General features: G+C 40.1%; 1 protein-coding gene across 2 annotated transcripts in view; it reads right to left on the reverse strand.

Annotated features, from left to right (window-relative positions):
- Positions 1 to 13,603, reverse strand: part of Dhx15 (DEAH-box helicase 15) — a 40,388-nt gene extending 26,785 nt beyond the window's left edge. For both annotated transcript variants that reach the window (XM_055623941.1, XM_055623940.1), the window contains exons 1-3: positions 13,367 to 13,603; positions 6,585 to 7,020; positions 2,990 to 3,183 (exon numbers count right to left, since the gene is read on the reverse strand). In XM_055623941.1, coding sequence (XP_055479916.1) covers positions 2,990 to 3,183; positions 6,585 to 7,020; positions 13,367 to 13,437 — 701 coding nt within the window. In that variant the 5' untranslated portion in view covers positions 13,438 to 13,603. The remainder of the gene's footprint in view (positions 1 to 2,989; positions 3,184 to 6,584; positions 7,021 to 13,366) is intronic.
- Between the last annotated feature and the right edge of the window lie 1,388 nt (positions 13,604 to 14,991).

The following is a 14,991-nucleotide window of genomic DNA, read 5'->3' on the forward strand; positions in this document are numbered from 1 at the left end:
CTAAGACACTGGGGCCATCTTCTTGGTTCTCAAAGTCTTATCTGTTAGAATCACTATGCCCCTGTTAGCTATCATTCCAGACTATAAATTCTTATACAGTTAGCACTTCAGTATAAGATTTGCCAGGCAATATTTCATAATCCTCTGGGTGCCAACCATACCATACACACACAATCACTATGAAAAGATGGCTCAGCAAGTAAAAGCACTTCTGCCACACCTAATCAGAGTTAGATCTGCTGGAACCCACAGTATAGAGAAAACTACAAGTTGTTCTGATATATACTCACATTGTCATTGTGGACAATGCTCTAAAGTTTTTATTTTATGTAATTATATATTATAAATTATAAAACAAGCCAGGCACGGTGGCACATGCCTTTAATCCCAGCACTCAGGGAGGCAGAGGCAGGCAAATTGCTGACTTCGAAGGCCAGCTTGGTCTATAAAGTAACTCCAGGACAGCGAAAGACACACACAGAAACCCTGTCTCGAAAAACTAATAAACAGACAAACAAACAAATTATATATTTAAAGACTTAAAGCTATCATTTCCCTTAAGGGAACAAAGAAAATGAAAAAGAAGCTATTGCACATGCCTGGAATTCTCTTACCCTATACCTCAATCCTTCATTCACTTCAACTTTTCAAGACTGAGATACAGCACTTAACTAGCAAGCTCAAGGTCCAGGGTTAGACTCCGCAACGCCAAAACAACAACCAATTTCTCCATCAAAGGTAAATTCCCGTGTTGTTCTTCCACAGAAACACCATGTTCTGCTTCAGGTATCTGAAGCTTTGTATTTGTATTTGCTTCTGATAGACATAGACCAAATGAATTTCATAGTACACTGCCCAACACATAAAGCACTGTTTAATGGCTAAATAACTGAGTATTTCTTAGTAAATAATTGGGTCCCCTTAAATATTAACTACTTCTAATTGTGCAGCTGGGGGAAAAAAATCTTATCACCTTAACTACCAGCAACATTAGCCACAAAGTCAACTCCAAAGTATTTTTCTACAGGTGTAAGTATCAAACTGTTCCCTTTTCCAAAGTCACCTGTTTCCTAAAACAGAAATTTCCTGATTTGTCACAAGTCACACTATGAAGTTCTTCCATCTACTGAAATAGTATGTGTTAATGTCTTCTTCCACACAATGAATCAAGATGTTATAACACGACTGTCACATGGCATTTATCTCTAACCCACTAGTTTTCACATTGGACTGTTTCTTTAGCTTCCTTGATGCTATGTCCAATTTTTCATTAATCTCCATCCCATGACAGCAACACAACAGGAAATTAAGTCTGAGGCCCAGAGAGACCTAACACACATCTAATAAAATATAAAGTGTAGCAACTTATCCACTGAGACTGAGTAGTCACTTAGGCCTAGTGTATGTTGACTAATTTGTACTGGAGCAAATCCTTTTCAAACAGCACAGTATCTGATGTAGAATTTAATGTATCTCAAAAACTGAAAATAATATATTATGGATACTATTTGGGACCAATTTAAAAAATACGAAAATGTAGTCTCAAACTGCCTAAATTCTGGGACATTCAAGAAAAATGTTTAAAATCCAGTCTTCTCTAATATCCGTTTTTACTAAACGTCCCCCTGGCTGTTTGATAAGTATGTGAGGTCTTTAATTTCTAGATAGGAAAGTGGTTACGCAGCATAAAGAGCTGTCCTACGCACACACTCCTCCTACTCAATACACAACTGACTTTCAGTTTATTAAGGCTTTAGCTTTTTTACTATCTGGATTTTCGGTGATTTAGTGCATTACTATAGCAAATATATCCAGATACTTTTACCACACTGTTTAGTGAAGCAGTCCTATCGATTAAAACTACTACTGGCACTCTTCCTACAAAATAAGTTACATTACCACTTTTTCTCTCCTTGAAGGTAATGAAAAACATACCAACTTCTAATTCTGTTAACAATGCCAAGATAGTTTTAACTATTGAACATACTGTAGAACACCAATAAGCTTACCTTATCTAGAATTATTTTTTTCCTTAAGCTTAATTACAACTTCTGGGAATTTCTTAATGAGAAAAATGACAGTGTCAAAATGCCTTCACTTTGAACAATTACACCTGTTTGTCACCCTCTATAAACTTAACCAGTCTTTCACAAAGATTAATCTTTTGAAAGTCTACCCTTTCTATACTTTCTAGCACACATATTAAGACAGCTTATAACTTAAATTCCGAAGTCCTTTCTTCCCTTAACTGTAACTTACTGAGAATAATCTGGCATACAACTAAACATCAAAAAGCTACTCCTTTTAGAAATGAGGAAAAAACCCCACACTACAGTTTCAAGTCCCTGACCACTTAACACGTATTCCAAGTTGTCTTTTTACAATCAACTGAAGACTGCACTGCAACCAATTTATTTCTAAAAATAGGACTAAATGTTCCAGAAATGGAGATAAGCAAAAGCAAGAGAAAGTAGGATTTGTAAGACACAGAAAACAACTACGCAAGTAAAAGTTACAAGGCTCAAGATGGTCAAGAGCATACCAGCTATAAAGAAGCAGGATGTATCACGAATACTCTATTAAAGAACAAGATTCCTCCACGAGTTCATGCACAGCAAGGACTACCCTTACCCATAAAGCATATCCTACGCACATCATTTGTTTTAAAAGCAACTCTTACTAACAAACATTTTTACTCTATCACATTTATTGAACAATCCACTAAATCCCCCATTTTATGCTATTATTAACATTTCACAGAAGAAACAGTATCACTAACTAAAATCTGACCTTTGAAGCAGAATTTCTACTGAAGGGCTAAATACATCACCAAGAAAAAAATTTGATTAAAAAAAAAAAATCACTTGGCCTGCCTAAGAACGTCTACTTCATACTATTTTAAAACTGCTAACTCCATTAGTAAAGCTCCTTAACTAGTGGTAGATAACTACAATTAGAAAAGCATCCATTTTAAAGACAGAGTACTTACTTAAGAATGGTTTTTGCACTACTGCAGTCTTCAAATCGAATGGAGTATCCAACTTCCTGGCCTAACATTACATCCATCTCATCAGCAACTCTCTGAGCAACACTCATTGCAGCTACTCTTCTGGGCTGTGTACAGGCAACTCCTCTTTTGGGTCCTGGCAATGATCGCATATACTCCACACACCACTGTGGTATCTACAAAATAATTTCACATTTAAATTATTTGTTCTCTGCCTGCATACAAACTGTACGTATCAAGTACTTTATCTCACTATAATAATTTAAAACAAAATTCACTTATGCAAACAAGTTATTTATGAGTCAGGTTACAGTAACTTGAGCTCTCGAGCCAGAAGGGAGCATACACAACACTGATGTGACATAATTATACTCCTGGGAGGGCAAGGTCCACTCAGATTCTGCTTAATATACTCCACAGTACAGCTGTACCATTACTGTTTTTCTAAGCAATGGAAAAAATAGCCAACTTAAATTTTACCCTTTAAAAATTTCTAAGTCTTGTTGGGTATGGTAGTGCACACCTGTAGTCCCAGTATTGAGGGAGACAGAGGCACGTGGATCTGTGAGTTCAAGGCCAGCCTGGTCTACCAAGCAAGTACAGGATAGAAAAGACTACACAGAGAAACCCTGCCTTAGAAAAACAAATAAATAAATAAAATCTTAAGTCTCAAAAACAAAATATAGCAATATATTTCTGAAAATCACAAATTTTTAATTATAAAAATGTAGGCACAAGTATTATACCTCTTATGGCTATAAACTGCAAGCCATCAAAAGTCCTAACACTATTATTTTTCCCTCAGGAGTGTTATGCATAGTGACAGTACCTTAGGTACCATCTTAAAAGTTTTCGAAATCACCACCTTCATGTTCAATGGGACTGAAAACAGCAGCCAAGAAAAAAAGGAAAAAGAGTACTTGAAGCTCAAGGTGATCATTAAGTAACCTGTTACATATGTAGACATGAAGGGGTTCTCTCATTGTTTGATTCTCTAGCCATTTAAATAAAAACAATAGGAATATGCAAATGTTCACCACCTTCAGTAAGAATCAAATGCTACAGCACCTTGATTTGTCTCCATCAAAGCTTCTTTCTAATGCTATTAAATGCAGAGGGTTTGGATCTAAGTATATGATATCTGATGAAAAATACTAGCAGACATACTGTTAAATAATTTAGTTAGATTATTTTTACAATTGGACTAATGCATAAAAACAAATAACTCAAAAGGGAGGCAATTATACTGTTTCTCCAAGAAAAAACTGTGTGTACCTTTCAAGGACTTAAATAAAACTACTAAATAAAATAACAGTATTTCCCTAGTTCTGTGAGCCAACAGACCCAGAGTGCTTTTCTGGGAAAGCTTTAAGTGTCTACCTTCATTTCACCAACCCTCCTCCATGAAATCCAAAACACTGACTAGCAGATTAAAGGAACAGTTAGTTAATCCTTAATTCTTAAAAGTGTTCAGATTTACAAAAAAAAAAAAACTTCAATGAAATGAATGATTTAACCTCATTTTAGAAACAAGACAGTTTATTTAATTTGGCAGATCTCAAACTTTCTCAAGTTCTTCGTACTCTTAACTGATAACAAAGTAATATACATATTAATTCCCAATAAAAACCATCTTGTAAAAACCTGCATGTTTTTTCCCACAAAAAAAAAATTATATATATATAATTTTTTTTTTCTCAAACGAAACTTTTATAGTAGGGTCCATATTCTACATATTCCCAGTTCTAATGTCCATGCTATTAGAGAACACTTGGCTCTCCATATATGCTCATCTGCAATACACAAACTTCAAAGCAGGGCTATCAAAAAACTTAAAATGGGATAGTGTGTGAAAAATATATGGGGCTTGACTCTTCAAAAGTGCTAATGAAACAGAAGATTGTCAACAGTAAGTGAACACACTGATAAAGCATCTGAAATTATTTAACATTCTATAACATTAATAAATTTACAGCTATATTCTTTCATGAATCCTTTTTTAAAGATTTCAACACATTAAATTACAAAGTTTGAGTATTGAGACCAGGTATCCCTCTGTCCACAAGGCAGCCCTCAAACTCTGCCCTGCCTCTGCTTCCCAAGTGCTGAGACTAAAAGTGTCACCAACCACAGCTAAAAGTTTAAGAAGTTTAAGTCGTTATCAACATTAAGTTACCTCTCAACTAAGTCTTTTTAATACTTTTGGTTGCTACAGTATCAAAATGCTTCGATGAATTACTCAAATTAGTTTGTAGCACATAATTTTTAAAAGATTTTTAAAAATACACACCTCAGGTTTAGGGAGGAGGATAGCAAACTAGAGGCAAGCCTAGATTATATAACAAGAGCTCTTCTTAAAAGAAAGAAAAAAAAGTCTAAACATACAGCTCAACAAATGGTAGAGCACTTGCTTAGCAGCATATTCAATGTTTATTCTACATTCATAATAATGAAATAATACACCAGTAAAAACATATTAAAATAGGCACATAAGTTCAACTATTTTCCTGATTTTTACAAATTCTCTACCATATCCAGCAACTTTGTACTCAAAACAAAACAAATTCCAACTCTTGGCTTTCATGTTAGAACTCATGAAAAACAGGTAACTTCACTCTGTCTCAGCAAGCAAGTGCATATTAAACCCCACAAGTACTACTTTCACCAATCAGATTAATAGAATATAAGTTCAGGGATATATATAACTAAACAATCTATACATGCTCCCTAAGGAAAGAAGGGCAACTTGACTACACGTATTATACAACTACAATAAATCCAAACTCTTCAAAATCTATGAACATCTGCTCCCCAAGACTGACAAAGCCTAAGGTTGGCATGTCAGCTCAGCAAGTTTCAGGCACTTGCCATTAAGCCTGACAACTTGAGTTCAATCCTCAGTTACCCATATGATAAAAGAGGACCCTCCCAAGTTATTTTAATTGCCATACATGTGCTATGACATGGGTTCGGCCATACACAAGCATATATACAACGATGCAATAATATACAAAAATATAAAAACAGGCTACGTATCTATCAACAGAGCCTAGTTAAGTAACGGCTTGTTCGTCTTTAAAAACTGTGGGCACCAAGTGAGACACTTGTAACAGTGTTCAGTACTGTATGCAGGAGGCAGACGGATGCAGGTCACAACTAGAGACCTGCCTGCCTGATTTCTAAATGCTGGAATTAAAAGGTATGCATTACCAAGACTGGCAACTTCAATTTTTTTACACTATTCAAATAATTAAAAATATTTTAACAAAGAAACAGCTACTGCAATTGTTCAGATCTCTCTACTAGAAAACAAACTTTGCACTCCTAGTTCTGTACTGTCTCAGGGCTAAAAAGTGTTGGAAATTATTTCTGTCATACTTAAAAAAAAAAAAAAACAACAAAAAAAAAACCTAAACACTCTGTAATAGAATTACAGAGTGCTCATCAAAGTACTATTCTTCAAGGTAGTCTACAAGGCAGACAACTGTAAATGAGTAGACAGACAATGGGAAATGGGTACTATGACCAAATCAGCACATTTAGTTAAGTTTAAACATGAACATATTTACCAACTCACCTGTGTTGTTTTACCAGACCCAGTCTCACCAACCAGTACAAACGACTGATGTCTAACAAGAATATCTGTAAATCGATCCTTGTATTCCCAAACAGGGAGCTGAAGCCGTTTCTTTAGAATATCATAATATCGAGGGGTATGGGGCAGGTTGGTAAATGGATTGATGCACTGTGGAAGTGAAGTGTGTCCTGCGTGTCCAGTGTGTGTTGAATGGGCAGAATGTGTAGAATGTGTTGAATGAGCTGAGTGGGTTGAGTGAGCTGAGTGAGAAGCTTTTAAAGGTGGCAATCCAGCACTGATAAGCATAGCGTTGGTGGAAGCTCTCAATTCCTTTTCCTTTTCTTTCTCCCTTTCCCGTTCTCGATCTCCTCGATCGCGCTCTCGGTCACGATCTTTAGATCGGTCTTCTCTATCCCGATCTCGTTCCCGGTCCTTCCTAGAAATATAAAAATTCAGAAATCAGAGTGATTTTAAAAACATAAATCTCAATGAATTATTAGAAATTATGATCAGCCAGGTGTGGTGGCTCACACCTGTCTCTGGGAGGCAGAGGCAGGTGGATCTGAGTTCAAGGTCAGCCTGATCTACAAGGGCAGGTACAGGAAAGCGAAGGCTATTTATTACACACAGAAAAAGGACTGAGCCACAGGTTATGGAAATGGTTCAGCAGATAAAGTTCTGCCAACCCTTGTCACTATTAATGATATTCTGCTATGACTGCACACAGGAACCTAGCTTAACTGTCTTCTGAGAGGCTTCACCCAGCAGTGGATGGAAACAAATGCAGAGACCCACAGACAAACAATAAGCCAAGCTCAGGCAATTCTGTGGAAGAGTAGGAAAAATAATAGAGGGAGCCAGTTGGGGTCAAGGACACACTACAATTAGACCTACAGAGTAAACTAACCTGGGCACATGGGGGAATCAGAGACTGAACCACCAACCAGAGTGAGCACAGGCTGGACTTTGACCCCTTACATACACATGCAGCAGATCTGCAGCCTGGTCAACATGTGGGTCTCCTAACAATGGAGTAGGTGCTGTCTCTGACTCTGTTGCCTGCCACTGGATCCCTTCCCCCTAGGTGGGAAGACCTGCCAGGCCCAAGTGGGAGAAGATGCACTTAGTCCTGCTACAACTTGAGGTGCCAGGGCGGGTTGATACCCCCTTGAGGGCCTCCTCTTCTCTGAGGAGGAGAGGGGACAACAGGGGTGAGGGAATGAGCATAGGCCTAGGAGGACAAGAGGAAGGCTGTGATCAAGCTGTAAAGTGATTGTGGTGGCACACACCTTTAACCCCAGCACTTGGGACACAGAAGCAGGTGGATCTCTGTGTACATTTTAAATCTATATTCCTTGAGCAATCAAAATGAAATGTCAAATTTAAAACAAAGCTCACAAAACACAATTTTTAAAAAATAATTAGTCACTTTACTGCATTTATGCTAATTTTAAGTAGTTATTTCTAGTATCTACTACAAATAATCCTAATGGAATAATTTAAAAATAATTTATAATAGGCTGGGTGCAGTAGCTCACTCCCAGCACTCAGGAAGGCAGAGGCAGGCAGATCTGAGTTCAAGGCTGGCCTGGTCTACAAAGGGAGCCCAGGACAGCCAAGGCTACATACACAGAGAAAACCTATCTTGAAAAAAACCTAGAAGAAGAAAGAAGAAGAAAGAAAAAAAGAAGAAATAATTATAATAACAAACAACATCACTTTGAGTTGCATCTAAAGGTGGTCTGAGTGGCTAGTGATGGAAGGAATCAGTTTACTCACTCATTCTACCTTAAGTTTACTTCAGAACAATTCATATACCAATAGCTGCCATAAGGTTTTGGGTTCCAGACTAAAATAATGAGGCAATATGGCCATACAACAGAAACAAACCCTTGAACCTGTCAGTGTTCTTTACTTACAGCACATAAAGTTCGATTCCTGTGACCCAAGTTGGTGTAGCAGAGTAGGAATGAGCATTTACTACTCTCCATAATCCAGGAGGTGAGCAACAGTGAAGACCTTAAGCAGACTACAGCTGAATGCTAACTTAACAGCACTGTGTGAATGTGCTCAGCCACAAGCACTGGCAAACTGTTAATGTATCTAATCTTGTTCTTAAAATACGGGATTCTATTCCATACAACCCTGACATGACGAAAAGCCTTACTAGCCCGTGGCTTCTCTTCTTCTATTCTACTGCCCACTCACTACAGAATTATAAAACATTCAACAGGTCTGGCGGTGGTGGTACATGCCTTTAATCCCAGAGGCAGGTGGACTTTGAGAGTTTCAGCCCAGCCTGGTCTACAGAAAGCGCTCAATGACAGCCAGGGAAACAGAAATTCTGTCTCAAAAAAACCAAAACAAGCAAACGAGCAAGCAAAAAAGCTATACAACATAAAACTGAATAAAGCCTTACAGGCCAACCAAAGCCTCAAGAAATCAAGTCTATAGGCAGAGGGTGGGATCAGTGGTAGCAGTGTGGAGGAAGTTAAGGGAATATTTTCAATAATAATAAAAAAATTAAACTCTTTTCACCTAATAAAAAGAAAAGTAGGGGAAAAGAAATACAAAATTAAGCCTCAAAAATTCAAACTTGAACCACAGCCTGTCTTTGAAATACAACCCAACCATCCATTGCCTTTGTTTCTAATTTTGCTTCTCAGCTCCTTAACTTGACTTTGTATCACCTCACAATGTGAATCTGACAGTTTACAAAAGCAAAGAAAAAAGCATGTAGACTCAAATAGCTCAAGGACTAGATACCCTGCAAGGCCTACTGGTTCAGGGGGTAAAAGCATTGCTATGAAAGCAGGTTCAGATCTACAGTTCCATGTAAGCCAGGCATGGCCTTGTGGTGCCTGTAACCCCAGCATTGGTAGGGGAGCCAGATAGACCTTGAGTTTGCTGATCGGCCTAACTTTTAACAGCTTCAGATTCAGGGAGACTGCTGTCTCATACAAGGTAATGTATGGGAATGGGTACACACACACCCAGCACCACACAGAAAATCTTAAAAGGGTTCATATTCTAGTTATCACTTCATTAGAAAGGACAAGAAGAAATTAAGATAAAGCCCTAACCTTTTCAAAGTAACAAAACTTGGGGGAAGACAGATACAAACAAAAGACAAAGCAATCCACTGAATTTTATGTGATAAATACCCACACTAACACACACCCTTTTCTAAGACCCGATTCACCTGCAGCTTTATCACTATAGCAGAGAAGGAAAATACAATGCAAAACACAAGGACTTGCTGATCAGTAAAGTAAGAATTTAAACAAATAAGTAGATAGAGAGACATGGCAACCACAGCTTCAAAACCACAGGAAAGGCTCTATTTTCTGCAAAGTGAAAAAATTGTAATAATCAAGAAAACATTTAGGAAGATGCAGAAAGCTAATTCAACAGCCTAGGAATGCTGTTGCAATTCACACTGGCTACTCTGAATGTCAAAGTAAAAAACCTCTGTTAATGGGGACTCAAACCCTCTCCACTTTCTACGTAGACTTGTCCATGTGTACATTTTCTCACTTTTACCAGAACTTTTATTATAAAAGTTTTGTTCATAACATTTGCTAGTTGAAACAGAATGCTTTTAATTTTAAAGAAAATAAAAACAATCCCAGTGTGGTGGTGATACACACCTTTAATTACAGCACTCAGGCGGCAGAGGCTGGCTGATCTGAGTTGGAGGCCAACCTGGTCTGTCTATGTAGTTTCTAGGAAAGCAAGGGCTACAGAGAAAGATGCTGTCTCAAATAAAAACAAACAGAACAGAAACAAAAAGAAATGTGTTCTAACAGGGCAACACAAAGAAACATTGTCTCAAAAAACAAACAAAAAATAAAAAGTGTTCAAAATAGTACTTCAGTCAACAATGATCAAGAACAGTGTTTTCTTGCTCACATGAAAGTTGTGGCTTTTGATATGGATCTAAAAACAATAAATAATCTAATACACATAACGATGTTGCCTGGAATATCTGAAATGTGTCAAAAAATAATGGTTACTACTGATGTTTCAGTTTAAACTGTACATGGATTAATAAGAGGCACTGATACACTGCTAATAAGGATGGAAACTAGTTATCTACATCAGACTTTTTTGTTTTGTTTTTCAAGACTGGGTTTCTCTGTGTAGCCTTGGCTGTCCTGGAACTCACTCTGTAGATCAGGCTGGCCTCAAAGTCAAGAGATCCACCTGCCTCTGCCTCCTGAGTGCTGGGATTAAAGACTTGAGCCACCACTGCCCAACTACTTCAGATATTTTAAAAACTGTTTTTTTTTCCTTACAGTCTCACTTTCAGAACTTCTAGCATATATTAATATGTATATATAAAGATACTGCAAAAACCCCCAGGAAATTATTTAACATCAATGAGCAAGACAAGAGATACATTTTACAACTGCAGTATCACACAACCAATGGGACACAAATTCCAAGAGCTCACTGATACTACAGTTTGTACTGATGAATAAACATGCTCTCCAAAGATGAAAATAAAGATTTGGAGTAATTTATTGCTTTTTTTCTTTATACGTTTATGTATGAAAATTTCTTGCCCAGTACACCTAATTATTTAATCTCAGCTATCACACAAGACTGCAGTGAAACTCTACATACAAAGCACTTATGACAATATTAGGTACTCTTCCATAACTAAAAAAAAAATCTGATCAGGAATACTAAAAACCATTAGAATGAAAATGTCCTTATGTTCAGATTCTTCCAGAGCTGGTGAGATAGCTCATATAGCTAAGGCACATGACACTAAGACTGAAAAACTGAGTTGACCCCTAGGGACCACTTAATGGAAAAACTGACTCCCATGTATTCTTCAGCTGGCCACCAACCAGTAGTCATCTGCCCACATACAACACAAAAGTGTACTGGAAAGATGAGAGAGTAGGTTCTGGTGACAGCTGTGATGACAAAATGAACAAGTCTATGCTGTCAAATACACTAAACAAGAGCAAAGAGGAAGGGAAAGAGAAGAACTCTGGCCATCAAAAGTGCCTTCAAACTAAGTGAAGAAAAAAAAAAAAAAAGATGCCAAGCACAAACTCACTGCTAAAGAAACCAGTTCTATAATAAAAGGTACTCAACTAACTTAGGAAACTACAAAAACTGCCCTACAGAATCTCTAGAAATTAAGGAATTGCTGTACAAATGAACTAACTCTCCTGTACTCACTGACAAATATGAACTATTAAGAAGAAACATGAAGCTACCATGACACACCCAAGGTTTTATGTTTGGAAAAAAAAAGAGAGAGAGAAAATCAAAATATATACTGTAATCTGGAACCACTAATCCCAACAAAATCACTGAGTGGTGAACATACACAGAAAAAATACTGAACTGTCTCAGTGTTTATTCCCATGTGACCTAAAGAGGGAAATTAGTTGCATCTTGGCCAACCATGACATTCACTTTGGTTTCACAAAGTTCCCCACTTTACAAACCCAATAGAAATATTATGACAGGTGGTATGCCGAATTACAGTACAAAGTTTCATGTTGATAAAAGAATTCTAGATGTCATTATAAGGTACAGAAAAAAGCCCACTGTAACCCTGCTCTTTCACAAAGAATATTCATGAACCTTGTTTCTACCTCTAAAACCCATGACTGAGCTCAAATACTAATTTGGGATTTTTGCTTGAGGGAATAGCCCAAGAAGCTGTCTTGTGATGTGGTATTATTACAACGCCTAGTATTACAAGCTTTAAAATGTATGTTATGTATGTATGTATGTATGTAGAATCAGAGCTAACATATTCAGTATTTCAATCTAAGAAGAGAGCATGAGAACAATATACTTCACATTGATAGTTAGAAATAAATCCCAAAGGACTGCCTGTGAAAACTCAAGAGGCCCTACAGATGACTTGACAGTGAGTTGGAGTCACAGGGCAAAAGAAAATGATCAAATAATATAACAGATTTCGACTTTAGGCCTTCTGTAGAATTTGTTTTTTAATTAACCAAACAGATCTCTGTACTGCCTGGGGGGAGGGATATAAACCAAAGTGCATTTTAAGTATGAACTGTGAAAGAACAAAATTGGAAAATGGCAATTTTAATACAGCTGCTTACATGCTCCTAGGCCTCTTCCCTTTGCGAAAGCCTAAGGAAAGTAACCAAACTGCCAAACCAAGAGTCTGTGTAAGCATTTCTCAATCTGCACGTGGGTGTTGTTTGCTCATACATGCTTAAGATCACTTTTGGAAAAGTGCGGCCCAAGTGGGGAGGGGATAAAAAATAACTTATGGAGCGGAGGGGGAATACATCTTTCCACAGTCCTGCCCCAGTGATACTCAGCAAGGCCGGTTTTTTTAAGCAAAGCGGGAAATAAATGAGATGGCGGGAGGGCAGGCGGAGGGCGGAAGTTGGCAACGGCCTCCTCTGGAGTGCCTCAATGGAAGGAGGCCCGCCGTCTCCCGCCAAACAGTGCGCCCCGCAGGAGGCTCGCCCCTATCACAGGTACACGGCTCCCACCGCCAAGCAGGGCCGTCCGCGGCCCGGTGCCCTGGGCCACCGGGTTCCGGCCGCTCTCCCCGGCTGCGGGCCTCACGCGAGCACCGAGGCCTCGCGGCCCGCTCCCCACGCCCGCCGCCCGCAGCCTCGTGGCCGCCGCAGGCCTCTAGCCCTCTCCGCACACTCAGCCTGCGCCCCCGGCCGGCCGATGGCAGACAAAGACTCGGCGGCCGGGCCTGCTCCCCGCCAGAAGCCAACAAAGCCCCTGCCGCGACCGCGCGCCCCGGCCTGCCTTACCCATCGGTCCCCGCACGCTTCTTGCCGGAGGGGTAATCCTCCCCCAGGTCCAACCGATGCCGCTTGGACATCCTCGCACTCCCAGCGCGGACGCTCAGGAAGGAAGGAAGAAGAGAGACACCCGCAGCCGGATCCACACGGAAGAGGCCCGCTGCTTAACTCCTGGGGACCCCCTCCCCTCCCGCCACCACAGCCCGCTCCGTGCGGCCCGAACCAGGAGCTAAAATGGCGGCCGCGACGAGGGCTGGGCCTGCGCGCGCGCCTCCGCAGCGGGCGTGCCGGCCTGGTGCGCGCGCACGCCGTCGGAAGGCGGGGACTCCGGTCCCGCCCGCCGTGCGATTGGCTGAGTGGCCAATCTGCGACCCTCGGGCTCCACCCTCTTCCTCGGAGCTGTCTGCGGGTCTGAGCAGCGGCTGGGGTAGCTGTGCGCCTCGCCTCGAGCTGTCACTCGCCGTCCCGAGCTGACTCGGAAAGTTGAGAAAGCCGTTAATCCTAGTAAGGAAATCTATCCATCTGCGTATTTGCCTTCGCTTTTAGGGTATGAAGCTCAGGAAGGTTAAGGAAACGATGGAGGTCACACAGCTGGCAAGTGGCAGAGCAGGACACAGCTATTTTATAACCCCAGAAAGAGAATTTGCAATTGTTGCGCCGGATGCCCAGCCGCGATGAGAAAAACGTTAATTTGCCGTGACTCATTTTGACCATTTGCCCCGGAACAGATAACGTCTATTTATTCACTCTATAGCTGTGTTCGATAGGGTGCAGAAAGTTGGCGGTAATCGTACGGTTCACCTTATTTTGCCTCCAATCTCTGCCCTGGTCTTCCTCCGTTTGTGTGTATATGAGTACGTGATAGGTAACCGGGAATGTTCGCCCTATCCCTGTCCTCGTTTGGTTTAGTTTGGTCTGGTTTTCGAGACAGGGTTTCTCTGTCCTGTGTAGACCTGGCTGTCCTGAAACTCCTCAGTGCTCGAGGCTAGCCTCAGATTCAGAGATTAGGCGCTGCCTCTGCCTCTCAGTGCTGGGATTAAAGGCGTGCTCCAACACGCCTAGCTTCTGTGCTCATTAGAAGAGTGAACCTTGAAATGCATTTTATAGACGTAATCACCTAGGCTGAAAGAAATCAACAACTAGCTCAGCCACTGAGACTCTACTTTAATGGCAAGTTGGTAAGGCAAGGTGAGCCTCGAGAGTTTGGTGGATCTTTACCGCCTATGTGCTTGCTCCATTGCATTCATTCCCAGACATACAGGAGAAAGCGGTCTAAGGACCAGCCCAAACACAGGGTATCACTTCATGTCAAGGCTCTCCTTGGCTGCCCCTTGGCTCTAGTCCCTGGCTAATTTTCAATATCACAATCTTTGAGATTAAATTCAACAGAAATAGCGCAGGTGACAGTTTCTACTTTTGTAACCAATACATCAATACAAAGGAAAATGAGTGTCTTTTTGTTACTTCCACAATATGCAATACCAATTCTACCTTAAATGTACATTAGGCCAGGTGTGGTAGCATGTGCTTTTAATCCCAGGACTCTAGAGGGCAAAGGCAAGCAGATTTCTGTGAGTTTGAAGTCAGTCTGTTCTCCAGAGTGAGTTCCAGGACAACCAGAGCTATATAGTGAT

This window comes from Psammomys obesus, unplaced genomic scaffold (assembly GCF_907164565.1).
Source record: "Psammomys obesus unplaced genomic scaffold, mPsaObe1.curated_primary_1811, whole genome shotgun sequence".
Taxonomy (NCBI): Eukaryota; Metazoa; Chordata; class Mammalia; order Rodentia; family Muridae; genus Psammomys; species Psammomys obesus.